Source organism: Geotrypetes seraphini, chromosome 8 (assembly GCF_902459505.1).
Source record: "Geotrypetes seraphini chromosome 8, aGeoSer1.1, whole genome shotgun sequence".
NCBI classification, from domain to species: Eukaryota; Metazoa; Chordata; class Amphibia; order Gymnophiona; family Dermophiidae; genus Geotrypetes; species Geotrypetes seraphini.
The window spans coordinates 81489330-81515947 of NC_047091.1; the positions used below are offsets into that span (position 1 = coordinate 81489330).

Sequence of the window (26618 nt, forward strand, 5' to 3'; positions counted from 1 at the left end):
GCGACGCTGCAACCCTGGAACCACTGCAGACTTCCACGAAAACCGGATAAAAGGTAAAATGAAGGGAGAAGGGCTACTGCTGGACAGGGGAAGCAGGGAAGGGATGCTGCTGGACAAGGGGAGGTAAAAGGAAGGGAGAAGGGCTACTGCTGGACAGGGGGAGCAGGGAAGGGGTGCTGCTGGACAGGGGAGAGGTAAAAGGATGGGAGAAGGGCTACTGCTGGACAGGGGAGCAGGGAAGGGGTGCTGCTGGACAGGGGGAGAGACAGAAAGAAAGAAAGAAAGACAGCGGGCAGGGAGAGAGACAGAAAGAAAGAAATGCCTAAATCTACACATTTATTCTAGCACCCGTTAATGTAACGGGCTAAAAAAATAGCCAGTCTATAATTTCCCAGATCACTTCTGGAACCCTTTTTAAAAATTGGTGTCACATTGGCCACCTTCCAATCTTCCGGTACTATGCTGGATTTTTTTTTTTTTTTAAATCTTTATTCATTTTCAAACTTACAATAAGTGTGACAATATATTCAAACAAATTAACAATAAATATATCACTTAATAATCATCAATGGTACAAATGATATGCTCTTATCTCCCACCCTTCCCACCCTTTCTTATCATATAATCAAATACCTTGTACGATTTGTAATAATAAATTACCCTCCCTCCTCCCCTCACAATTGAATTTGTAAATTCAAGGAAAAAAATGTCCTCTAATCAGTACAATATTTTGTTAATGGCTCCCACACATCTTGAAATTTTATATATATGACATAGAGAATTCCACCAAAAATTATAATTTAGTCTACTCCAGTTCTTCCAATTATAAGTAATTTGTTGAATGGCAACCCAGTCATTATAAGTAATAATTTGTATTTGAAGAAATCTGACTTTTTGCTCTCATTGCCATACCAAACAGCACAGTATCATATGACAATGCCACTGGATTATTTAATAAACAATTAATTTGGTCCCAAATTGATTTCCAAAAAGCTATAACATATGGACAATAAAATAACAAATGATCTAAAGTCCCTGTTTCAAGATGACAGTGCCAACATTTATTAGACTTAGAGCTATCCAATTTTTGTAACTGAACAGGGCTCCATAATGCTCTATGTAACAGAAAAAACCATGTTTGTCTCATAGATGCTGACATTGTACATCTCATCCTCCAAGTCCAAATTTGTGTCCATTTAGACACAGAAATTTGATGTTTGATCTCTATGTTCCAAATATCTCTCAGACCAGTGTTTGGTTTCTTTTTAATCAGTCCAGTTAACAATTAATACCACTGGGCAGCCTGGTGACCCAGAAAGTCTGCCTGAAAGCATAGGAACTCCATACTATATTGATCATTAAGGTTTTTCCATTCAGGGAACCCCGCCTGAATGGCCTGCTTCAATTGCAACCATCTAAAACTTTCTGATTTATTGATGCCATATTTATGTTGCAATTGTGAAAATTCAAGCAGTTTACCATTTGAGATAACATCATCTAATAAACGTATTCCTGCTTTCATCCAATGCTTCCAGGCGACCTTTTCTCTGCCTATTTGAATCTTGGAGTTTAGCCATAAAGATTGATTTGCAGATTTATAAATTGGAATATTTGTTAAATTACTTACATAACGCAATGCTTTCCATGTATCAGCTAATATTCTATTATCTTTACTGTATCTAGGCATTTTGATACTGAGTATATGACAAAGGCGCATTGGAGACATGAGTTGCCATTCTAACCACATCCAATCTGGGAGTTTTTCCATGAGCTCTGGGAGGACCCAATACAAATCCTGGCACAAAATATAGGATTGATGATACCTATAAAAATTGGGAAAATTTATCCCTCCCTCTGAAATTGGCTTTTGTAAAGATACCAAAGCAACTCTAGGAGTTTTACCCAGCCAAATAAATTTTATGAGAATGCTATTTAATTTTTTATAAAAGGACCCTTGAAAATAAACCGGCAACATACCCATCTGATAACAAACCACAGGCAAAATCATCATTTTAATAGTTTGGACTCTCCCCCACCACAAAAGATGTAAAGGATTCCAATGTTTACACATTTCTGTTACCTTCTGTAATAAAAAATTTTCAATTATTTTCATTGTTTCTTCTAGCGTATTTTTAATCCAAATGCCTAAATAATTTATTCCATCCTCCTTTCAAAGAAACTATGCTGGATTTTTGAGAAAAATTACAAATTACTAATATTTCTGCAAGTTCATTTTTCAATTCTATCAACATGATGAGATGCATACCATCTGGTCCAGGCACTTTGCTACTGTTCAATTTGTCAGAGATTTATTTGAGTTTTTCTGATTCATCAGAATTGAATACCATTTCTAGCACTGGTAACTCCTCCCACATCTTTCTCTGTGAAGACTGAAGCAAATAATTCATTTAATATCTCCGCTATGGCCTTATCTTCCCTGAGAGACCCTTTTATCCCTCAGTCGTCTAGCGGTCCAACCGATTCTTCTCCCGGCTTCTTGATTTTAATATAACTAAAAAAGTTTTTACTGTGTGTTTTTGCTTCCAGCGCAATATTTTTTTCAAGGACTCTCTTTGCCTTCCTTATTAGTGCCTTGCATTTGACTTGCCATTCCTTCTGCTGTTTACAATTATTTTCAGTTGAATCATTCTTCCATTTTCTGAAGGATTCTCTTTTAGCTCTAATAGATTCCTTCACCTCACTCACTAACCACACCAGATGCCATTTGGTCTTCCTCCTTTTTTAATACATGGAATATATCTAGTCTGGGCTTTCAGGATGGTATTTTTGACTAACATCCATGCCTGATGTTAATTTTTGACCTTTGCAGCTGCTCCTCTAAGTTTCTTTTTTTTTTATCATTCTCCTCATGTTATCATAGTCTCCTTTTTCAATGTTAAATGCTGTTGTATTAGATTTCCTGTGTGAACTTATTCCAGGGGTTACATCAAATCTGATCATGTTATGACCACAGTTATCAAGCGGCCCCAGCACCATTACCTCCCACACCAATTCATGTGCTCCACTAAGAACTAGGTCTAGAATTGCTTCACCTCTTGTCAGTTCCTGAACCAGCTGCTCCATAAAGCAGTCCTTGATTTTATCAAGGATTTTATCTCCCTAACATGCCCTGATGTTACATGTAAACAATCAAAAATCAGGATAGTTGAAATCACCCTTTATTATTGTGTTACCCAGTTTGTTAACCTCCCTAATTTCTGATAACATTTCAGTATCTGTTCATCCTGGTAAGGTGGACAGTAGTACATTCTTAATATTAATAATAAATTTTATTTTTATACCACAGTATCTCTCAGTTCTATGTGGTTAACAATAATGAAAAGCTGAACAAAAACAGCGATATCACTATCCTTTACACATAGGGATTCCAAGGTGTGTTTCTGCTCCTGTACAATTTTCATTCCATTTGATTCAAAGCCCTCCTTAACATATAACACTACCCCTCCACCAATTTGATCCCCCCTATCACAATTATATAGTTTGTACACTGGTGTGACAGTGTCCTATTGGTTATCTTCTTTCCACCAGGACTCAGAGATGCCTATTATATCTATCTTTTCATTTAGCACATTATATTCTTCCTCTCCCATCTTGTTTCTTAGGTTTCTGGCATTTGCATACAGACATTTCAAATAATGTTTATCATATCTATTTACAATTTGCTCAGAAGTTGGCATGGATAATTTGCAATCTTTAAAATCATCCTGCTCTGGATTTAAGGAAACTTGGTCTAATGTGGTGTGTATTGTTATCTCGCTAACAGGTTGCTCTGTCTTCCTTTTTATGATGATATCCTTTAAAGCTACCTTGTCCAAACCATGCTCTTTTGAGCGATTGTCAGCTTTCCCCCAGTTTCTAGTTCCCAAATGAGCACTTTTTAAAAATCAGTGGAAATGGTGCAAATTTGTTTGATTATGTGAATCCCCATTGTCAGATGTGGAATAAGTGTATAGATTTTCCATAGGTCTCCATGAAATCTCTGCATGGGGGAAGGGGGGCAGGGATCTCTACCTGTAACTAGTGGGTTTATTGGAAATCAGCATTTGCAAGTGTATGTGATCTACATATGTTAATAGTGATGTTTACACACCATGGAAATGCTTTTAAAATGACCTCCTTTGTGAAGTTCAGAGATTGTTGTACAGCTTTTAGCCACATTCTTCAGAGGCATAAATTAACAGCCTCTCAAGACCTTCACCCTTGTTTATTTTTACTGTGAATTTATTTGCCCCTGCCTCCTAATGCTGGTATAATTGAATTGTAAACTGTTATTTACTATAGTAAGTGAAGAACCAACCCCCCCACCTGGCCCCAGGCTGTGAAAAGATTTGTAATCTGAGGAAACAGATGAAAGAGAGATAAGGAGGAGGAGGTGAAGTAGAAAATGCCCCAGGTGATGAGGATGTGATGACAGTAACTTGGCCAGGAAGGGAAAAGACCCTTGAAAAACTGATTAACAGCAAGATGGATTTAAATATAATACTGAACTGGCCCCAATGCTCTCTAAAATCACTGTTAAAATCCTGTGAGCCGTTGTAATGTCTGTAAATTTTCTGATTTCTAAACGATGAGCGAAGCTACCATAACTGCATGCAAATGAGGTCTACAGAAATACCATCCGATCAGTCCTTGGAGAAAGCAACTGACACGTGCAGAATAGTTCACGGAAAGAGACATAATTGTGTTCATGTGTCAGGAACAGCTACATTGTACATACACAAACTATAGGCCTGCCTTATTGTAGTGTATCATAGGTGCATGTCATAAACGTCATGGGGGAATTACCAGCAAACCATGCAAATTTGTTTTTTTAACTCAGACCGTGCAATCGGCAACCCCAGTCTTGCTGGTATATGATTTTAATGAGTGCACCTGAGATGCACTTTATCACACATGCCTGAGACATGCTTTTAACACACACATAGAGGGGCATAATACAAAAAAAACATCTAAGTCCGATTTGGACGTAGGGCACTAATCACCCAAAGACAGCAGCGGCAAAATGCCAATTCTCAAAAAATATATAACATAACATCATACTTATAAACCACATAACCGTAAGTTCAATGCGGTGAACAAAAGATTAAAAATAACATAACCTAAGAATGATTTAAATTAGTTCTCTACATATTTTGAAAAAAGATGAGTTTTCAATTGAGTTCTAAAGTGCTTGTAAGAGCAAGCACTACGCAACAGTGGCCTAAATTCCCTGTCATAGAAAGCAGCCTGAAATGCTAATGTATGTTCCAAGGATTTCTTGCTCTTACAACCTTGAGCAGACGGAAAATTAAACAAGGCATGTGATTCTCTCCTATGTTTATGGAATGCTATGAGAAATCTGTCGGTCATATAGTTTGGAGCAATAGCATATGCAACTGTGTAACAAAAACAACCCAGCTTAAACAAAACACGCACCAATGGTAGAAAGGAGTTACATGATCATATTTCTTTAGGCCATAAATTAATTTGACCCCCGTATTCTGAATCAGTCTGAGCCTAGCCATCTCTTTCTTGGTACATGTCAAATAGTCAATGTTACAGTAGTTGAGAAGACTTAGAAGTAACGACTGAACTAAAAGTTTAAAGGCCGGAAACTCAGCTTCCACAATGTGTAATAACCCTTTTGCACCATAGCATCTACTTGCTTTTTCATGGTTAAGAGTTGATCTGTAACAACTCCCAATATTTTAATCATTGGATTGATCTTATAGAGTGTTGAGTCTATAGTAATTGATGGTTCATGTAAAATTCTAAGTGGAGACGCAACAAAGAATTTGGTCTTATCATGATTTAATTTGAATTTAAATTCTTGCATCCATGATTCCATCAGTTTCAGTATAGACTCAGTTATTTGGGTAATATGAGATATAGCTGTATTACAAGGAATGATGATCGTAATGTCATCAGCATAACTAAAGAGTCTAGAGCCTAGTTTGTTCAAATGAAACCCCAGAGAAGATAGATACACATTAAATAATGTGGGGGAGAGTGGGGAACTCTGAGGGACCCCACAAGGGTTTTTCCAAGCTACGGAAAGCTGATTGTTAGACTTAACCTGATAGAGTCTCGATCCAAGGAACCCTTTGAACCACGAGAGAACATTACCTTGCAAACCTAGGGCATCTAGGCAGGCCAGTAATTTGGTGTAATCCTCCAAGTCAAAGGCGCTACTCAGATCAAACTGAAGAACCAATGCACTACTACCCTTGCTCAAAAGACCATTTAGATGATCTAACATTGTAGCTATCACCGTTTCTGTACTATAATAAGTTCTGAAGCCAGATTGAGAATCATGAAGCAAGGAATGTTGCTCAAGATATTTTGTTAACTAAATTTGGACCAAACCCTCCATAATCTTTACAAAAAAAGGGATCGATGCCACAGGTCTATAATTGGCTGGTAGTGAAATAGATTCATTCTTTATTTATTTATATTATTTTACAAGTTGAAAATACATCACTTGAAAGGAAATATAACATAATATAATATACCAAACTAGTGACTATAACTAAAGTCCACATTAGAAATAGATTAATTCTTATTCTTAATTATTGTAATAATAATTATATTACTCTCCTCTTGTGGAAATTTTCCTGCCTTCAAAGAATCAAATAGCCAATACAATAATTTTAATTTAAAACTTAAAGGTGCCGCTGTAATAAGATCTGAAGGGCATGGATCTAATACACTGTTCTTCAACCGCTGGTCCACGGACCGGTGCCAGTTCGCAAAAAAATCTTGCCACTCCGCAAAGGATTCGGGTCCTACCACAGCGAAAGGTGTTGGCGTCAGCTGATTTGCAACTTCCTGTTGCAGTCGCTGTGCCGGGACTCCTGCCTTCGCCGGGACTCCTGCCGTGTATGCTTCCAGCCTTGTCTCCGCACCTCCAGACCAGCAGCGGCAGCTCTGTGTGCTTTTAACTTCGGCACAGAGCTGCCTCTAAGCAATAGTTTAGCTGCGGTTTCATGAGGCAGCCTCGGGGCCTTTGCTAGGCCGGCCCACTTCGATGATGTGATGTGGGCCGGCCTAGCAAAGGCCCCGAGGCTGCCTCATGAAATTGTAGCTAAACTACTGCTTAGGGGCAGCTCTGTGCCGAAGTTAAAAGCACACAGAGCTGCCGCTAGCCTAAAGACCCTTGGGTCATTGAAGGAGGGTAAAGAGCAGGTCTCCCTTCCTCTCACCTTTGCAGGTCCCTTTTTTCCACTCAGCCAAAGCTTCCCCTCTGACATGAGCCACCCTCAGGGGAAAGAAAGTGACCCGCAAAGGTGAGGGAAGGGGGCAGATGATGGAAGTTGGGGGGGGGGAGAGAGAAAGGGGCAGATGATGGAAGTGAGGAGAGGAGAGAGCAGAAGGCAGATGGATGTCAGTTGAGAGGGGAGAGCAGATGCTGAATGAAAGTGGGGAAAGAACACATACTGGATGGAAGGAGAAGATAAATAAAGGGGGAATAAAATAGAGTTAGTAAGATAATGAAGGGGTTAGGGAAAGGGGTGACAAGCTGTGGGTAGACAGTGAAAAGAGGGAAACAGGACTAAATAGTAAGAAAGGATTTAATTTAGATGGAGGCAGAAAATAGAGTAGGAAGACCAGAAAAGGAAAGGGAAGAGAGAGGAGAGAACGATATCAGATCTGAGTGGAGGAAATGAGAAGAGAGAGATTCTAAAAACCAAAGGGGGGAGGGAAGGAGAGAGAGATGCCAGACCATGAGGGGAAAAGAAGGAACATGATGGATGCCAGACCAAATTTGGGGGGTGGGGGGCAAGAGGAGAGATGGCAGGGAAAGACAGTGAATGGAAGGGGCAGATGCTGGACTGAAGAGACAGAGGTCAGATGCTGGATGGAAGAGAGTGAATAGACAATGAAAGCAGAAACCAGAGATGACAGCTGGCTTAGGACTCTCTCTGACCAGGGGGCAGTTGCCCTAGTTCCACTCCCCTAACACTATTCCTACCATGTGTGACTGTGGTATTCTGTTACATGATATTTGTGTAGCATTCTGTAATAATTTGGCTTATTCAGTTTTCTTGATAGTAGAGGGGATATATGTGAAGGGGAGGGGAGACAGGGGTTTTGTTGTTCTTTGCCCTGTATTATTTGTATTTATAAAATGACAATTGTATAGAATATTGTTTCTTTTTATACTTTAATAAAATATGTTCAATATAAAATCATAACTATTTGAGGCTTGTGCGGATGGGATCAGATGGTTTGTGGGACCGAGCTCGCAGGGATGGGGCGGCGATGTTTTTTAAAAAAAATTTCAGTCTTAGTAGTTTGCCGGTCCATGAAATAATTATTTTATTTCTGCCGGTCCATAGGTGTAAAAAGGTTGAAGAACACTGATCATACAATATGATTTCGCGTATCTACAGAATAGTTTAGAAAAATCCTTCCAATCTGGGTCTTCAAATGAAGAATAATACAAATCTGCATGGATCTCAATTTCATTCATATTTAAATGAGACTCAAAATTTCCCAGACAAGGTAAATAAGAAGACTTTGGAACTGAAGAAATTTGCTAAATCATTTGAAGTAGGTAAAAGTAATCCTAAGGATTGCGTATTTTGAGTCACATTAAACACTGTATTAACTAGTTGAAATAATTTCTTTACATCAATGCTTGTAGTACTGACTTTTGCTGAGTAGTAGGCTTTTTGTTTCTCCCTTAATAGTTTCTTATAATTTCTAACTTCTTTGTCTATAGCTGCTTTCCCCCCCCCAAAAAAAAAATCATCTATCTGTATGTCCAGGCATTTGATTGTTTATTTTTATACCACATTCTCGACCAAAAATTCACCCAAGTCCCAAACGCCCAGAACAAGACCTTTTGGATGTGGGAGGAGCCAGCATTGTGATGGACTGGCCACCCAGACATGGCAATAAAGCAGAGGAACATCTTACAGGGCACTGCTGTGAACTTCACAAAAAAAGGGTGCCATATAAACATCTTACCACAACTCCCTTATAGATTATGGTGAGCCCCCCAAAACCCACTATACCTACCTGTCTACAACCCCAATAGCCCTTGTGGATGCAAGTGGCACCTATATGGCAGTATAGTTGGGGTTTTTTTTTGGGGGGGTCTGGTGGACTCACATTTTCCACCATGAATGTAGTGGTACAGTGGCTTATGGGCCTGGATTCTCCTCTCTATGGTTCACTAGCCCACCCCCCAGACTACTTAAGCCACCTCTGTGCAGCTCTACTAGGCTTTCCTATGCCAGGTGCTATGTTCCAGAGACAGGTATGTAAGGGGGAAGTGTGTGTGGGACTTTACTTTGTCTCTGCAGTGGTTATCTAGTCACTTTTGATACTTTTTGGGCACATATACCTGTCTTTACATCATCTACCTCATAACATATAAGTTTCACCTAGGCAGTCTCATCATACATTTGATTATCCCTGCAGGACGACTAAGTCTAGGTCGGCCCACATCCCACCATAACCACTCCTCCAAAAATGCCCCTTTCAGTTCAGGGCAGCAGGATTCAGAGGTCTATAATGTCCCTGGATACGTCCAAAAAGCCATTTTGATTATTGGCACTTGGACGACCTGTCTTTTAGATTATCCAAGTGCTGACTTGGGCAGGTTTTTCAACGTATTTAAGTTTTGATTATAAACCCCATAATGATATACTGTACAATGCTTTTTTGGTGCTGCCCCCAACCCTCATATAAAAGTATGATACATGTATCTCGTACTTTTTGTTTTTAGAACTTCTGCCTCTCATGCAATTGGCAGCTTCAGACCTGCCAGTATATGCTTCTAACCCACGCAGTTCAATACTATGGCACTTCCAGACCTGCCAGTAATTTTGGAGCAATAAAGGTCGGTGCTTCATTTTTGTGCATCACCCGGCAATGTCTGGGAATCGCCTGGAGTGCTCATTTTAATATTAATGAGCTTGATGTACTTCATTTCCATAGTATTCGCTGAGGCTGCTGTGGGGTACAGAAAAGACCATGCAGAGCCATTTGGTGCCAACTTCATTTCTGAATATAATTCAAACTCCTTTTACTGTCCTACAAATGCATTTATTTACTCAGCTGCCTCTCATTATCTCTCTTCCCCTATGCTCCACCCCCCCCCCCCCCCCCGCAAGCTCTGCTCAACTGGTAAGCCCTTCCTATCTGTCCCCTTCTCTTCCTCTGCCAACTCCAGACTCTGCCTGTTCTGTCTTGTTGCGCCATATGCCTGGAACAAACTACCTGAAATCCTGTGGCAGGCTCCATCTCTGGCAGTGTTCAAGTCCACGTTAAAAGCTCACCTCTTTGAGATTGCTTTGAAGTCCTAACTCTCATCCTTGGGTTCTGCATCCCCAACCCTCTATGTCATGTCTGCCTGTCCAAGTTAGATTGTAAGCGCTTCTGAGCAGGAAATTTCTAATGTCAAAATGTAAAGCGTTGCATACTCCCTTCAGCGCTATAGAAGTATGTTAAATAGTAGTAGTAGTAGTAGTAAAATGCTTGTCTGCTAAACGAATGTTAAAGGCACGGTAAGTTTAGAGCATCTGGGGCCTAAATAGCTGGCTTGTATGTATGTGAAAATTAAAGCAACTCCTCTTTCCTGCCTTGTGTACAGTCATCAGAAGTTGCTGAAGTTTCCTGTTGTTCAGGGTACTTCGTTGCAATTAGGTTCTGTATAACAATAGAGAGTTTTCAGCATATGCAGGGGCAATTTATTCTTATTTTTTTATGTTTCGCCTGTGAATCACTTGTATTATTGTAATAACGAGATTACAATAATAAAAGTGAAGTTACAGTCTGAGACAGGCGCTGGGGAAGCGAAGGAGGTAATACATGTGCATCTGTCCAGAGAGTAAGGGGCCTTTGTTCTCTGGCTCCTGCTGTGGTGGGGGCAGAGGTTAAATCTGCAGTCTTGGGGGAAGGGGATGTTCCAGGATCACTTGGGAAGTGTGCCATGTGTGTGCCCAGGAGACGTAGGCTCTACCCATCCCCCTCCAGGAATCTCGGCATCCTCTAAAACTTTCCCCGCTTTGTCTTCCGACCAATGAGAAAGCGGAAGGCGGAGCGCTGGCCCCGCCCCTGCCGTCATGTGACTGTTCCTTTAATCGCTGCCGGCTTGGTGGGCGGGCTGCGGAGACCGGAGCTGGACCCCGGGAAGCTTGCGGACCCGTCCGACGAAGCTCGTTAGGGAAGAGATCTGGAGCTAGAGCCCGGGAGAAGGAAAGGATCGGGGCGGAGTGGTCACGGGCTTTCTCTAGTCCAGTCTTTCTGCCTTAGATTTGCTGAAATCGAGCAGTGTCCTGCCTCTTTTATCATATTATTATAGACCTGACCCCTGATTTTTTCACGCTTGTCCCCTTTGGGTTTTGTGTGACGGGTCTAGGATTTGAACCCCGATCATCTCACTGCATTTCTATTCTGTGCACTGAAGTCCGGAGTCCTGAGCCTCTTCTGTGCACTGTGGGGTCTGGGCCTCCGATCCTACTACCGCATCTCCCCTTTGTGGACTATAGTGTGGGATTTCAGCCCCGATCCTTTTCTTTCTGCTTGAGCCCCGATCTCCCACTACATCTCCCTTCTTTTCACTGGGTGTGGACTGGAGGCTGCGCCTTGGTTCTGTCTCCCGGTCGTACTTCTCTGCTTGGGGTGAGGAGAGCTGCACCCCCCCCCCCCCACTGAACTGAGGGTCTTCGCAGCATCCATGGCCAGGAGAGCTGGACCCCCTTCTCTGTGGTCGGGCAGTGATAAAGTGAGGGTGGGAGAGAGACTGCAGGCCAGCCTAGCAGGACTCTTGGAACTACAGCTGTTGAAGGAAGTGCACAGAAACAAGGTGGAAGAGGCTCTGGGAAGGCGACCCCCAGGATGGCAACAAGATACAGTCGATCAGAAGCCTTCCAGGAGCAAGAGAGAGGACCAAGTGGAAGTAAGGAATCAAACCTATTCATATGCCTTGAACCTTTCAGGGTTATAAAGATCTTTTATTTAACCAGCAGCACATAAATATTTAACAGGTGATGTAATACCTGGGTTTTTCCTGCCACATCTGAGGATAGTACCTACTAGTCCGGACACATCACCTTTTGTCATTTTATTTGTTGTTGGTTAAATATGAGAGCGTCAATAAATAAGGTGAATTTAAATATAGCATCAAGGTAGTAAAAAAAAAAAAATGTCACCTTGGTTATTGATGACGCCTTTTGTAAAAGGTATCCTCCAGCTACTGAGATCACTTTTTTTTATCTGCGATCGGTATAGGGGCTGTACCTGGAGGGAGGGAGAGAGTACCCCTTTCTCATGCAGGAGGTGTGAGGGTACCTTCATCTCCCCATTTTCATTCCCGCAAAAGGCTCTTCTCTGTGTTGGGACCTTGACGTGGCCCAGTTTGGCGTCACCTGCTGGGTTTCACCTTCCTGCGCTGGTTTCCGCTCGACCTGTTTCATTTCCCTCATTGTTAACCTGTTCCTGGCAGCTGCTGCCAGGAACAAAATCCCGGCCCTTATGAATCAAGGGAGCCATGCCTCCTACACACAAGGGGTGCCGTTGGAGGAGGAGGGGAGGAGGAGATGCCCTTTCTTTTTTTCCCCCTGGGGAGTGGTTTTGATTAAATCGTTAAAAACAAAACAAGTGGGGAAGGAACTGTATATATCAACCTGTGGCAGTTATTGAATACAACATACAGTACATACAAATAAATATCAGGATATGCCATATGGACTGATATTTGTATGCATGTTGTATTTGATACAGTTCCCTCCCCACTTTTCTTTTTGGTGTTTTTTCCCCCAATATATTTTATTAGTATTTTGAATTTTGTTACAAAGCAGTGTAAATACATACACTTAACAACAAGTGAACAATTAAAAAAAAAAAGAACCAACAACCCCACGGTAAATAACACCAAAAAGAACAATTTAATTGTTCATTAATTGTTCTTTTTTGGTGTTATTTACTGTGGGGTTGTCGTTGGCTCTTTTTTTTTTTTTTTTATATTTAAAAACAAAACAACTCAGCCCCAGTGTGAAACTTTAGCTCTAATTTCAGTCAGGTAATAACTGTGCTACCAGCTTTCTTGGTGATGGAGCCAACCTGGTTCAGGGGGATGGGAGCCTCTTCCCCCGAAAAACCTAAAGTCAGAAAAACTGTGCAAATTGAAGTTTTTCCCATGGATTTGATTGTGCTTGATCAGAAAATATTTTTGAACCACCCCCCCTAGTTTACAAAAGCACAGAATAGGTTTTTAGTGCTGGCTGGCACACTGAATGCTCTGTGCTGCTCCGACACTCTTAGGAACTCTATGACCGTTGGAACAGCGCAGGGCATTCAGCGTGCCAGCCAGCACTAAAAACCTATTCTGTGCTTTTGTAAAAGGGGGGGGGGTGTAAATTTTTTAAAGTCCATCCTGGGGTTGCTCCAAACTACTGATTACATAAAGCTCAATTTTTCTTAAAATATGCTATTATTTTTACTTAATGGAGCAAATTTCTTGGTATTATAACTATAACTTTTATGTTTTCACACTCAGCAATGATACATTGATAAAAAGACATTTTATGCAAAAAAATATAGCAGTATTTTATTAAATGACCCTTCAATATCTGCACTTTACTGTGGAAAATAATAGAAATTTAACAAACTTAGCTAATAGCTAAGCATGTACACTTTAGAGTAATCATCTACCAATGGCGTTCCAAACACTTAAGCATTCTGGGGCAAATTCTATAAACAGCGTCCCAATTGTAGGCAGCGGTAGGCATCCTACTGCTGTCTAACTAGCCAATTGGGACACACGTTAAAAAAAAAAAAAACACCCCGAGGCAGGCAGCCTATATTGTAGGCGTTTTCGCAAGCCTATAGAGAAATGTAGGGCCGCCTAAGCTTGCCCAAGGCTAGGCGTGGTTTCATCCGGAAGTGGCCTTAGGCCCTAGGCGCCTGAAATGTAAGCCAGCAAAATGCTAGCCTCCATTTCAAATAGACGTGGCCGCTGAACTGATCGCGGCAAGGGAATTTCCATGCCGGGATCAGTTTAGCAGCCGCAGCAGGGAACCCGTACCCCACAGTCGGCCAGAGGGATGCCCAGACCCTCCTGCCAGAACCCCCGAAACCCCCCCTCCCCCGAATGTCCTCAGCAGGAGGTGTGCCCAATTCTTCCTGCCACCATCGCCCAAAGATCACCATCAGAAGGGATACCCAGACTCTCCTGCAAAAGTGCCCCCCACGAATTCCATGGCAGAAGGTATGCCCAATTCCTCCTGCCACCATCGCATGAAGATCACCAGAAGGAAGGATGCCCAGTCCCTCCTGCCGGTGATCTTCAGGGAGTGTTCCAGTAGGAGGTCTGGGCATCCCTCTTGCCGGTGATCTTCAGGAGATGGCAGCAGGAGGAATTGGGCACTCCTACTGCTGCAGACATTCAGTGTTGGGGGGGGGAGCTTTGGGGGTTCCGACAGGAGGGATTGGGCATCTCTCCTGTTGGCTTACTTCACGGCTGGTGGGTTTCCTGCCGCAGTCATTGAGCTGATTGCGGCAGGGAGATTCCCTTGCTGCGATCAGCTCAGCGGCAACGCGATTCTCTAACTGGCGCCCGTGACATGGCCACCAGTTAGAGAATTGGGATGGTTAGGTGGGGTTAGGCGTCTGTCTGTTAGGACAGACACGATTCTATACAGGACGCCCGTTTGCGATTCTCAAAAGTTGCTTAGGCAGCTGCTGAGACTGGGCATCCTATACAGAATCCGGCCCTCAATGTCTTCTTGAGATAGTCAGGATAAAGCCTACAAAGTTGTTCAACTCCTTGCAACAAGGCCTCATGCTGCACTGGGTCTGTGGCAATGCCAGTGACAAAGTCAGTTATCTGTTTAAAGCAGGGATCTCAAAGTCGCAATCCAGTCGGGTTTTCAGGATTTCCCCAATGAATATGCATTGAAAGCAGTGCATGCACATAGATCTCATAGAAACATAGAATATGACGGCAGAAAAGGGCTGTAGCCCATCAAGTCTGCCCACGCTAATGACCCACCCCCAGACTTCACCCGGCTAGAGATCTCACATACATATCCCATTTCTTTTTGAAATCGAGCACGCTGCTGGCGTTAATCACCTGCAATGGAAGTTCATTCCAATGATCGACTACCCTTTCGGTGAAGAAATACTTCCTGGTGTCGCCATGAAATTGCCCACCTTTGATTTTCAGCGGATGACCTCTTGTGGTTGAAGGTCCTTTAAGAAGGAAGATATCGTCTTCCACCTCGATGCGGCCCGTGATATATTTAAAAGTCTCAATCATGTCCCCCTCTCTCTACGTTCCTCGAGCGAGTATAGTTGCAGTTTATTCAGTCTTTCCTCATATGGGAGGTTCTTGAGTCCCGAGACCATCCTGGTGGTCATTCGCTGAACCGACTCGATTCTCCGCACATCTTTTTGATAATGTGGTCTCCAGAATTGAACACAATATTCAAGATGAGGTCTCACCATGGATCTGTACAGGGGCATTATGACTTCGGGCCTCCGGCTGACGAAACCTCTACGGATGCATCCCACCATTTGTCTAGCCTTGGATGCAGCTTTCTCCACCTGCTTGGCAGTTTTCATGTCTTCACTAATGATTACTCCCAAATCACGTTCTGCCCTAGTCCTAGCTAAGGTCTCACCATTCAGAGTGTAAGTTCTGCATGGGTTTTTGTTGCCAAGGTGCATGACCTTACATTTTTTGGCATTAAAGCCATGCATCTCATGCATATTCTTTGGGGAAATCCTGAAAACCCGACTGGATTGCGGCCCTCAAGGAGGGACTTTGAGACCCCTGGTTTAAAGCCTCACTCAGCTGTGTTAGACCAGTGAATTGCAAACTCGTATGCCACACAGCACACTAGTGTGCCGCTGGTCGCCAGCGCCGGCTGACTGCTTACAGAACGTGCCTCTCATGGAGAGCGGCACGTCCAGTAGACAGTCAGCCGGTGCCCTTCCTCCTCTCCAGTTGAGCACCCCACCACTGGTGGATCAGGGCCTTCACACATGCGCAGACTTCGGCATGATGACATCACGCCTGTGCTTGATGTCATCGCGTTGATGTCTGCACACTTCCAGGTGCCCACCAGCCGTGGCCCGCTGTTTAGTGCGCTACAACTTCCGATAGTTTGCGAGACACTGGTGTAGACAAACTGTTCAGCCGTATGGAAGTTTGAATCTGCAGACTACCTGTCCACTGGCTTTGGCAACCATTTATTGGTAATACAAGAACATGAAACAGGAAATCTGATTTAGGTCCAACCAAATTTCCTAGTGATGTGCTTCGGTTTGCCTGCTTGAAAACCAGCTTGCCCCAACAACTCTAGGGAGCCAGTCCATCACAATACTGGCCCCGCCCACATTCAAAAGGTCTTGTTCTAGGCGTTTGGGACTTGGACAAATTTTTGGTCGAGAATGTGGTATAAAGATAGACATAGATGTGGTCTGGACGATCAAATGCCTGGACGTGCAGATAAGATGATTTTTGCAAAATGGAATAGTTTAGACTTACTTCTCGAGAATGGACATTTTACCGGTGCCAACTTTGGGTGACTAGCGCCCTACTTCCAAATTGGACTTAGATGTTTCTTTTGATTATGGCCCTCTTGGTGTTTTTCCTAATTTGTCCCAACGGACTCACAATCTACTACTACTATTAATTATTTCTAGAGCTCTACCAGACATGTACAACACTATGTTACCTGGGGCAATGAAGGGACCGAACCCACTCCTTCACTCAGACAATTCCATCTTTGCATACACCCATGCTATCTATTAAAATGTTCTATTGTGTATTGCGTTGATAATCTAAGTAGCATACTATACCATACTCTGGGTCTCTCTTACAAAGCCATAGTAAATGCACCAAACTCACAGGAATTGAATGGGCTTCGATGCATTTCCTGCAGCAGCAGTGCTACTGTGACTTTGTAAAAGGGGCTCTATGTTCGCCAAGTGTGAAAACATGAAAGTTACAGCTATAATACCAATAAATTTGCTTCATTAAGCAAAGAAAGTAGTAAACTTTAAGAAAAAGTGAGCTTTATGTAATCAGTGGCTTTGTGCAACCCCAGGATGGGCTTTAAAACATTTTTTAAAATTATTTTCTAATCTAATTCTTAGGGCCTGTTTTACAAAGCCGCGCGGCAACAGCTCCGAAGCCCTTTAAATCTTTATGCGCTTTGGGGACGTTACCACGCTGCAGCCGCTAGCATGGCTTTGTAAAACAGGCCCATAGTCTTATATACCGAATCATTTCCTAAAAATAGGAGTTTGATTTGGTTTACATAATTAGATTACAAAGAAAAAGATCCATTAACATTCATTGGAGCTATTGCCTGAAAAGCGATGAAACAGAGTGGTTTTTAAGGTTTTGCAATAGATCTGAAGAGATAAACATGATCTAATTTGAGGAGGTAGTCCATTCCATATCGCAGTTAGTAAGTATGGAAAGGAGTGTGAGATTTTACTGATGGACTTGATTCCTCTCAATGATGGAAAAGAGAGCTTATTCGTATGAGTTGTTCTCGTGCCCGAAGATCTCATGGTGTTTAGCGATAAAGGCATCAGAGGAACAAATAGTCCATGTAAAATTTTAAAGACTATACAGGCACATTTAAATTGAACTCTCAATTGAAATGGAAGCCAATGTAGTTTCCTCAGCAGAGGTGACACACGATTACATTTTTTCTTTCCAAAAATCAGTCTGGCTGCAGCATTTTGAATCAATTGCAGCAGTTTCTCCTTTCCTTAATCCCACATAAATGGAATTACAGTAATCTAGCTGTGTCAAGATAATGGTTTGAACCAATACTGCAAAATGATCCTGATGGAACATATGATGAACTTTTCTCAGCGTGTGGAGACTAAAGAAACATTTTTTTGGTAAAATTATTTACCTGGCATTGAAAAGAAAGAGAAGAATCCAAAACAACCCCCAGTACTCTAAAAGATGATTCTATATGCAAAATATCACCAGAATTAAGGATAACTGAAGATGACAAATTATTAATTTCTGGGCCAAACCATAATAATTTTGTCTTTATTGCGTTAAGTTTCCTATGAGCCTGAAGTGACCAAGATTGCAATTTAGTTATACAAGAGTTTATATTAGCTGTAAAGTTGTTCAAATTAGGATCAATTTCTAGCAAGATGAAGCACAATCAAATTCATGGGAAAAACTTCAATTAGCACAGTTTTCCAACTTTAAGTTTTTCTAGACAAGCTACCTTCCTTCTCACAGGGCATCTGGAAATCTTCATATTCCTGTGTCTTATCTAATCACCAGCCATTACCACTCACCCTGGAAAGAGCCTCTTTTAAGCCCTCCCCCCAAGTCCCTTGAGAAGATTCAAAGTCTTTGTCTTTCCTGCAGTATGGATATACATGGTATAACCTCTCTTGGATACCAGTGGGGGTAGGGAATACCCTTTCCTTTCTTCCCTAGTGATACTCCTATGCAGGGGATGGTAACTCCAGCCCTGGGAGAATCCTGCACTTGGTAAACACTGATCTTGTGATAGTTATCTGCAAACCTTTCAGTCTCTTCCAGAAGGGGCATAGATCAGTTCTTTGTGTTTTTAAGGAGGTGTGTGTGTGTCCTTTAAACCCCTCTGCTGGATCCAACATGTGACAGACTGGGATGCACAGAGGGGAGGGCTCTGTGGCAGAATTTTGACCTGAACAAAGCCTCCTGATTTTCCCTCGTGATCAGTATGGTAGTTTAAAAGTCTAGGACGGTGTTCAGAGCCTGCTGCACCTCCTAGTAAATGTGTCCAGCAAAGTTGAGGCAGGAGGGTACAGCCAGAGGTGCTCTCCATCCTCTCTGGGGACTCACTTCCCTGCTATACCCACTTTCTGAACCCCCTCCCTTTCTCCAGACCTCTCTCAGATTCAGGGAACTTTGTTGGCCTATCTGGATATGTGTTGCAAACCTGCATAAAATGATTAGAAAGTAAAGAAAAAAAGAAAACATAATATTAACAGTAATATAGCCATTATAGAGAACAGACAGGAGAATAAACAAGACAGGACTGGGGCTGGTCCATGTTGTCTCTGGCTGTGTTACCAGCATGTTTCTAGCCTCTTACTACTATAGCGCTAGAGGTTCTTTCTCTTTGGCCCTTTTGATCCTCCTCCCCCCCCCTTGTTTGCTGTTGGCTTGTTGGAAGGTTGATGGTATTTGGTTGTGGATCTCTGGCTCTGCGTGGGCCTGGCAGAAGGGGTACAGTGACCATCTGGCAGGGATAGCTGGGCATTTCTTTTGCTTTAGACATGCATGTCTGTGGGAAGGGGAGAATAGTTTGGGTAATCTATGTGTGGGTCTCTTAGTTGCATGGGTTTTATTTTCAGGGTGGGGGTTGATTTTTTTTTTTTTTTTGCTGCAGGTGACATCTATGTGTGTGGACCTCTTGCTTTGGGCATCTGTGGGGAAGGTTGACTTGATAGTGGCAGCAGCAGAGAGCCCTTATTAACAAAAAGACAGTTATTACAATATTAAACAAAAAACACATGCAGTAAATATCCACAGATAACCAGAGTGATACCCAGAAAGTAGGGAGTGTAAAATATATTTCAAAAATATCTTTCAAAGTGTGAATAAGCATGTGATCACTCCATTTATTCATTATTAGGATTTATTTAATGCCTTTTTGAAAAAATTCATGCCAGGTTGTATACAAAAACAATAAGTTAACAATTACATCAGTAAACACATAGGGCCTCTTTTACAAAGCCATAGTAAATGCACCAAACTCACAGGAATTGAATGGGCTTCGATGCATTTCATGCAGCAGCAGTGCTACCGTGGTTTTGTAAAAGAGACCCAGAGTACGTTATAGTATGCTACTTAGATTATCAACGCAATACACAATAAAACATTTTAATAGATAGCATGGGTGTATGCAAAGATGGAATTGTCTGAGTGAAGGAGTGGGTTCGATCCCTTCATTGCCCCAGGTAACATAGTGTTGTGCATGTCTGATAGAGCTCTAGAAATAATTAATAGTAGTAGTAGATTGTGAGTCTGCTGGGACAATTAGGAAAAACACCAAGAGGGCCATAATCAAGAGAAGCATCTAAGTCTGATTTTGGAAATACGTCTAAACTATTCCGTTTTTCAAAAATTGTCTATCTGTACATTCAGGCGTTTGATCGTCCAGACCACCACTACGTCTATATACCACATTCTCGACCAAAAATTTGTCCAAGTCCCAAACGCCCAAAACAAGACCTTTTGGATGTGGGAGGGACCATATTGTGATGGACTGGCCACCCAGACATGGCAGCAGAGCAGTGGGGCACCTTACAGGGCACTGTTGTGAACTTCACAAAAAAGATGCCACATAAACATCTCACCACAACTCCCTTTTAGGTTATGGTGAGCCCCCCCCAAAACCCACTATACCCACCTGTCTACAACCCCAATAGCCGTTATAGCAGGTGGCACCTAAATGGCAGTATAGTGGGATTTTGTGGGTTTTTTTGGTGGGCTCACATTTTCTACCATGAATGTAGTGGTTAGAATGGCTTATGGGCTTCGGTCACTAGCCCACCCCCCAGACTACTTAAGACACCTCTGTGCAGCTCTACTAGGTTTTCCTATGCCAGGTGCTGATGTTCCAGAGGCAGGTATGTATGCTTTTATTCTGAACTTTGTAGGGGTGCGATATGTCAGTCTATAGTGGTTATCTGGTCACTTTCGAGACCTTTTGGTCACTTATACCTGTCTGTACATCATCTAACTCACAACATAGGCAGTCTCATCAAACATTTGTTTATCCCTGCAGAACGACTAAGTCTATGTCTGCCCACATCCCGCCCTAACCACTTCTCCAAAAACACCCCTTTGAGCTCAGGGCGAACAGCGGGATTCAGAAGCCTAAAATATGTCTGGATACAACCAAAAAGCCGTTTCAATTAGCAGCACTTGGACAACCTGTCTTTAGATTGTTGAAGTGCTCACTTGGGCGGGTTTGTCGGTGTATTTAATTTTCGATTATGAGCCCCCTAGAGTATTTATTTACTTCTTTTTCTATACTGTTCTCCCCAAGCTCAGAACGGGTTACAAGGTAACATACATAATATACAGTTAATGGGTTACAATTTGCCATAGTTACAGTGCAAGATTTTCAATGTAAGTTTTTATCCTAACACGACATATACTGAGGATCTAGTGCCAATATACATTTCTTTGTAATCCACCGGCTATAGGCAGGGGAGTTAGGTGGAGAGGTATGTTTTTATTGCTTTCCTAAAGTTCAGGAGAACTTCAAGGGATCTGATCTGTTGGGGCAGTTGATTCCAGTGGTTTGGAATGAATTGGGAGTAGGAATGTCACTATTGCCCCTTGTGTGTGACTATATCAAAGTCATTAATAGTTTTGAATACTTTGAGAGTAGTGCATGTTGACAACCCCGTGCGCTTCTATATTACAGATGGCTCTCAATTTTCAAAAAGTATTTTTTTTCCAATCTATTTGAAGTTAATAATGACATTGTAGTTCTACACATGGGACATAGTTGTGACCTGAAAGCGTTCCGTCTGATGTCGTGACATCAGAGGTAATGCTTCCAGATCAGCCATAGGAGGCATGTAGGAGCCGCTGCCCGCGGCTTTGAGTGAACGCTGCAAGACAGAGGAGGGAACAGAAAAAAGGTAAACACCCGCAGCCCAGAAGGGAGAAAGGGAGACGGGCATGTTGAGGAAACGCTTCCAGATCAGCCGGGGGAGGCTTGTGGGAGCCGCTGCCCGTGGCTTTGAGTGAACACTGCAAGACGGAGGAGGGAGCAGGAAGAAGGTAAACACTCGCGGCCCAGAAGGGAGAAAGGGAGAAGGGCGTGAGACTTGAGAGGGAGGGAGCATAAACTTAGGAAAAATGATGGAAGGAAGGAGGGAGGGGCATGAACTTAGGACACAGAATGAAGGGAAAGATAGAGGGGAGCATGAGCCATAAGATGGAAGAATGGAGGGAGTGAGGGAAAGAGATGCAGAGGTGAGGGAGATAATAGAAAGGGAGAATTGGGTGTCAGAGAGGGAAAGAGATGGTGCAACTGGGGAGATAAAGAGGAGAACTGTTGGGCAGAGAGAGGAGGGACGGAGACAGAGAGAGAATTATTGGACATGGTGGTGGGAGAGGAGTGAGGTAGAGATGCATGGGCGCAAAGAGAAGGGGGAGAACATGCTGGGCCGAGGAAGCCTCCTGGATGTTGGGGTTTTTTTGGGGGGAGGGTATTAAAAGAAGTGCCAGATTGGGCCTGGGGGAGAGCTTATGGGGCCAGAAACAGAGGACAGAGAGAGAGATGGTGGGCAATAGTCTGAAGGGAGAGAAATTGGACCTGGGGTGGTATGGAGGAAGAGGGAAAAAGATACTTGTAGGGTGAACTGTTGGCAAGAGAAAGGAAGAAATGGTGGACCTGGGGAAGGGAGGCAGGCAGACAGGGGGAGAGATGGGATGGGGGCAGTTGGGAAGAGAAAGGGAGAGAAGTTGGATCTAGGGATGGGAGGGAGGGAGAAATGTTAGGCCTGTGGATGGAAGGCAGAGAGAAGCAGCATCTCTCTTTTTTTTTCTCCATTTCATTGTTCGGCATCAAGGGGGGAGAGAAGAAGAAAGACAGAAAAGAGAGGGAGCAAAATGTTGTACCATGAAGACAGAGGAGGAGAGATAGAACCATGGAAGGGCAGAAGGGAAGAGAGCTGGGATAAGATGATGCTAGGGATGGTAAGAAAGGGACAGGGAATTATAGCCTGACCAGTGGAGAGAGGGACAGGGAGTTATAGCCTGACCAGTGGAGAGAGGGAGGGGGATTCTGAAAGTGGTTAGCCATGTGGATGAGGTCAAAAGGGAGATGACGAGTGAGAGAGCAGTGAGTACAGTGGTAGAAATGTGGTAATGGGGAGTAGATAGAAGGGAATAGGAAGCTGGGAAACGAGTGAGATGGGAAATGGGAGAGCTAGAGACTGAGAGAAGATGGAGAATTGAGAGGTAGCTGAACATTTAAAAAGAAGGGTGAGAAATAAAGCAAGATTTGAGTGGACAGAGGCAGAAAAGAAAAAGTTATGAAAGCTGAAAGGGAAAAAATCAATACGTTGGAGATAGGCATAAGAAGGAAATGGAATGACAGAAGAGGCGAAAAAAATGGACAGCAGACACTGGAAAGAGAATTAGTTGAAGATAGAGAAAAAGCAGAAAGAGAAACTGGGAAAACAAAACATCCAGACAACAAGGTAGGAAAAAATTGTTTTATTTTTAATTTATTAACTGGAATATGTTAGCTTTGGGATATGTGCATCACAATTATTTTTGTATTCAGTGGTGTAGTCATATACAGCTGATTTGGGGGAGGGACTGGAGCCCAAAATTAGTGGATGGGCACCAAAGTTTCTATCCCGTCTGAGTGCAATTTATAAATACTTGAGTTAGTGGGGATTCCCAAGCCCTGCCAACTGAAGACATCTTCCTTCAGTCTGGCAACTCAAACTCTCCAAGCTTTGCAGCCAATGGCAATATCCTCAAGCTGCCAGGGGGGGGGAGGGAGGAGGGAAGGCAGCAGCTCTGCAATATTGCTGCCAGCTGCAGAACTTGGGAAGTTGGAGGGGGAGGAGGTGGCCGTCAGTTGGTGAGGTTTGGGGATCCCTACTAGCTACAGCAGGGGAGATATTCATTTTGAGAGAGCCTAAGCTCAAAGTTGGAGGCCCAAAAAAGCAGTAATATTTACCCTGATTAAACGATCCTCCACGTGCGCTGCTGACAGCTGATTCAGCACCCCCGCTCTGATGAGGCTCACCTCTGAAGGCGCTCACCATAGCTGTAATAGAAGTGAATGGGAGAACCAGGAGCGCGCATCCCTGCTCATCAGAGTGGGGATGCGGAAGCCTGTGGCTGCTCCCACTGTCAGCGGTGCACATGGAGGGATCACTCAGTCAGGGCAAGTATTACTGCTTTTTTGGGTTCCTCTCCACAGTGTCCCTTTAATGAAGGTTTATTATTAGATATATACATCTTCTATATTAGTGATTGCAGATTTAGGACCTGCTCAACCTTTTTTTTAGTTCATCGACTAGTGTTAGTGTTTGTGTGGCCCCAGAAAATTTTTTTCCGGCCAATGCGGCCCAGGGAAACCAAAAGGTTGGACACCCCTGATTTAAATGATGGAGAAGGCCCTTTAGCCATCCTTTTATTGAACCCTAAGAAGTGGGGTGCGTTGTCAATGTGGTTATTTCCAGTTTACCTCACTTCATCATCTTCTGCATCCATTTAGTGATATGTAGAGCAGCCACTGGCAGCGCAAATGGTTTCATGTCACATGATGTCTATTTAACAGAGAAAAAATTTTAAAAATATATTTAACACATTTTATTTTTTGTGGGTGCTATAGAATAAAAGCATTTATTGACTTTATTATGGCATCTGTACTAAATGGCTTTGCTTGTGGAGGTCTCTGTTTTCCTCTGCTCCTTTTGGTCTTCCAGCTTGACAGAACCAGGGTCAGTATCTGGTACCCTGAGTGTTTAGCTGCAGATCCTCAGGGATTTTTCCCATTCTATACGTTAGTTCAGTAATTGCATTGACAGCCCTCAGCCAGGGACTATTCACTAGGTTTTAACATCAACCAATAGTAGTTTCCATTCTTACTGACCAAGAGCTCTGTCCACTGACTCCAGAGCATCTCTCTTTCCAACTGCTCTGGGGAGTGGCAACTTGGCATGGGGATCTAGCACTTAGTCCTCCGCATGGCAGTGCTTAGCCCAGTCACTGAGCCATCAGCCTGCCATTGTTGCTTCTCTTTTAACTAACTTTACTTTTGGATGAGAATGAAGAGGAATAGACTCAGGATTAACCTATGGATTTAATCCTTCACAGAAGGTGTTGTGGATGCATGAAACAGTATCTTATTGAAAGTACGGTAATGGTGAGAAGGATAAAGGGTCATGGATTAGATATACTGCTTTTCTGTAGAACAACCAAAGCCACATTATTATATGCAGGTACTTTCTCTGTTCCTAGTGGGCTCACCATATCTAAGATTTTGTACCTGAGGCAATCTAAATTCAAGAAAGCATGAGAGAAAGTCAATGGATCTCTGAAGGAGTGGATGAGATAGTAAAGCTGAGCAGGACTTTGGGATCCACACACTAGAAAGGCCAGGTCTTTATTTGCCATCTTGGTTTCTTTCTATGTTTGTTTGGGTTGAGGTGGAAAGTTGGCTGGTGTTAAGGTGCAAGAATCCAGAAGCCAGTGCTGGCTTTAGGTACTAGTCAAGCCCTTTGTTCTAATAAGTAAAGACTAGGATATGTATTCCTTAATACACATTCAGTTTACTTCATCTTAAAATTGTTAGCACACTCTAAATTGATTTAATATGCTTAATGAATTAATAGTTGAAGCTAATAATGACATTGCTATAGTTCTGCACATGGGACAAGCTCAAGCACTGGTAATTAAAAAAAAATTATAAAGGTGGAATACCCAAAGATTGTTTGCTTGGAATAGCAGCAACCCTGAAGTTGGTTGACTGTGTCCTTTCCTCACTTCTTTTTGTTTCATATTTTCACATGTGGGGCTACGTTTCCTTTATGTTGTGGGATATAGAAACCCAATCCTGCCTATGTCATGGGGGGAGGGGTGTGTGTGTGCAGTCTGCCTGAAGTTGGTGGAGGCTGAGCTTGGGGAAACCCCTTCCCAAATTTCTGCCATGGGCCTCAAGTGAGTCATAACACAGGACCTGCATACCTAGATGTAAACACTATTGGAGATACAGAAAGGAGGAACTAGACTTCTGTGACTTGATATTCTATATTTTGACTTTGTGATAGGAGAGGAATGGGAGCTGGCTGGAGGAAATTCTGCGGGGCAGCAGGAAGTTCTCTGTTTCGGGGATTCTTGATGTGGATGGCGTACCTCAGGGTGGCCTTGTGTGTGATCCTGGAAAGGTGACTGATGTGGGCTCTGATTCCAGCTTATTGTTGGAGACCAATTCTCGACTGTTTCCACAGACTGCCCTGAACACACAAGCTGAATCCAAACCACACCCGGGAGAGACCCAGGACAGTCTAGAGATGGACTCCAGGCCTAGTTCAGGTATGGTTTTATTCTCAAGATGATTCAATTGAATTATGTTTCCAAAGGCATTTAGTTTCTTGGTCAAAGAAAAGTTTCTTGAAAACGAATTGCAAAATTGCAAATTGCAAAAGTGCTGTCATTTTTCTGGGGTCTGAATCTTTGTGGACTCACATAATAAACTGTTTTATTTTTCGATTATTCTCCTGGCTCTTCATTGGAAGTTCATTGTTCAATCCCACTCTGTTTTGGATGTTTTTTTCATGGGTCTCGTTTCCCTGTTGGACTTCTTTGTACTCAATTTTTCTGGAGTGGGACAGTGTGTGTACAGTTTACACTGTTGTCATCCATGCTGTACCTGTTCTGTTTGTTGGGAGGGGAGAGAGAGAAAGTGTGTATGTGTCAGAGGTCTGCGAAGTAAAGGTTCAAATTGATTCGTTTGCACAAAAAAATCGAACTCACCGATTCAAGGTCGGCCCCCTTGAGACCCGCTCGTGTTCGGGCTTTCCCTCTGCTGCGGCCGCCGGAGTCCTTCATCTAATATAACTTCTGGTTTTATGAAACTGGA

General features: G+C 42.8%; 2 protein-coding genes across 4 annotated transcripts in view; one reads left to right on the forward strand and one right to left on the reverse strand.

Moving 5' to 3' along the window:
* The window catches only part of LOC117365603 (microtubule-associated proteins 1A/1B light chain 3C-like), a 60850-nt gene extending 48469 nt beyond the window's left edge, over nt 1–12381 (reverse strand). The window contains exons 1-2 of one of the 2 annotated variants that reach the window (XM_033956149.1): nt 12253–12314; nt 2068–2083 (exon numbers count right to left, since the gene is read on the reverse strand). In XM_033956149.1, coding sequence (XP_033812040.1) covers nt 2068–2083; nt 12253–12309 — 73 coding nt within the window. In that variant the 5' untranslated portion in view covers nt 12310–12314. Of the gene's footprint in view, nt 1–2067; nt 2084–12252 lie in introns of both variants that reach the window. The other variant, XM_033956152.1, reaches the window with a different exon arrangement.
* The window catches only part of LOC117365602, a 34064-nt gene continuing 18554 nt past the window's right edge, over nt 11109–26618 (forward strand). Inside the window, exons 1-2 of one of the 2 annotated variants that reach the window (XM_033956147.1) lie at nt 11109–11911; nt 25807–26071. In XM_033956147.1, coding sequence (XP_033812038.1) covers nt 11690–11911; nt 25807–26071 — 487 coding nt within the window. In that variant the 5' untranslated portion in view covers nt 11109–11689. The remainder of the gene's footprint in view (nt 11912–25806; nt 26072–26618) is intronic. The other variant, XM_033956148.1, reaches the window with a different exon arrangement.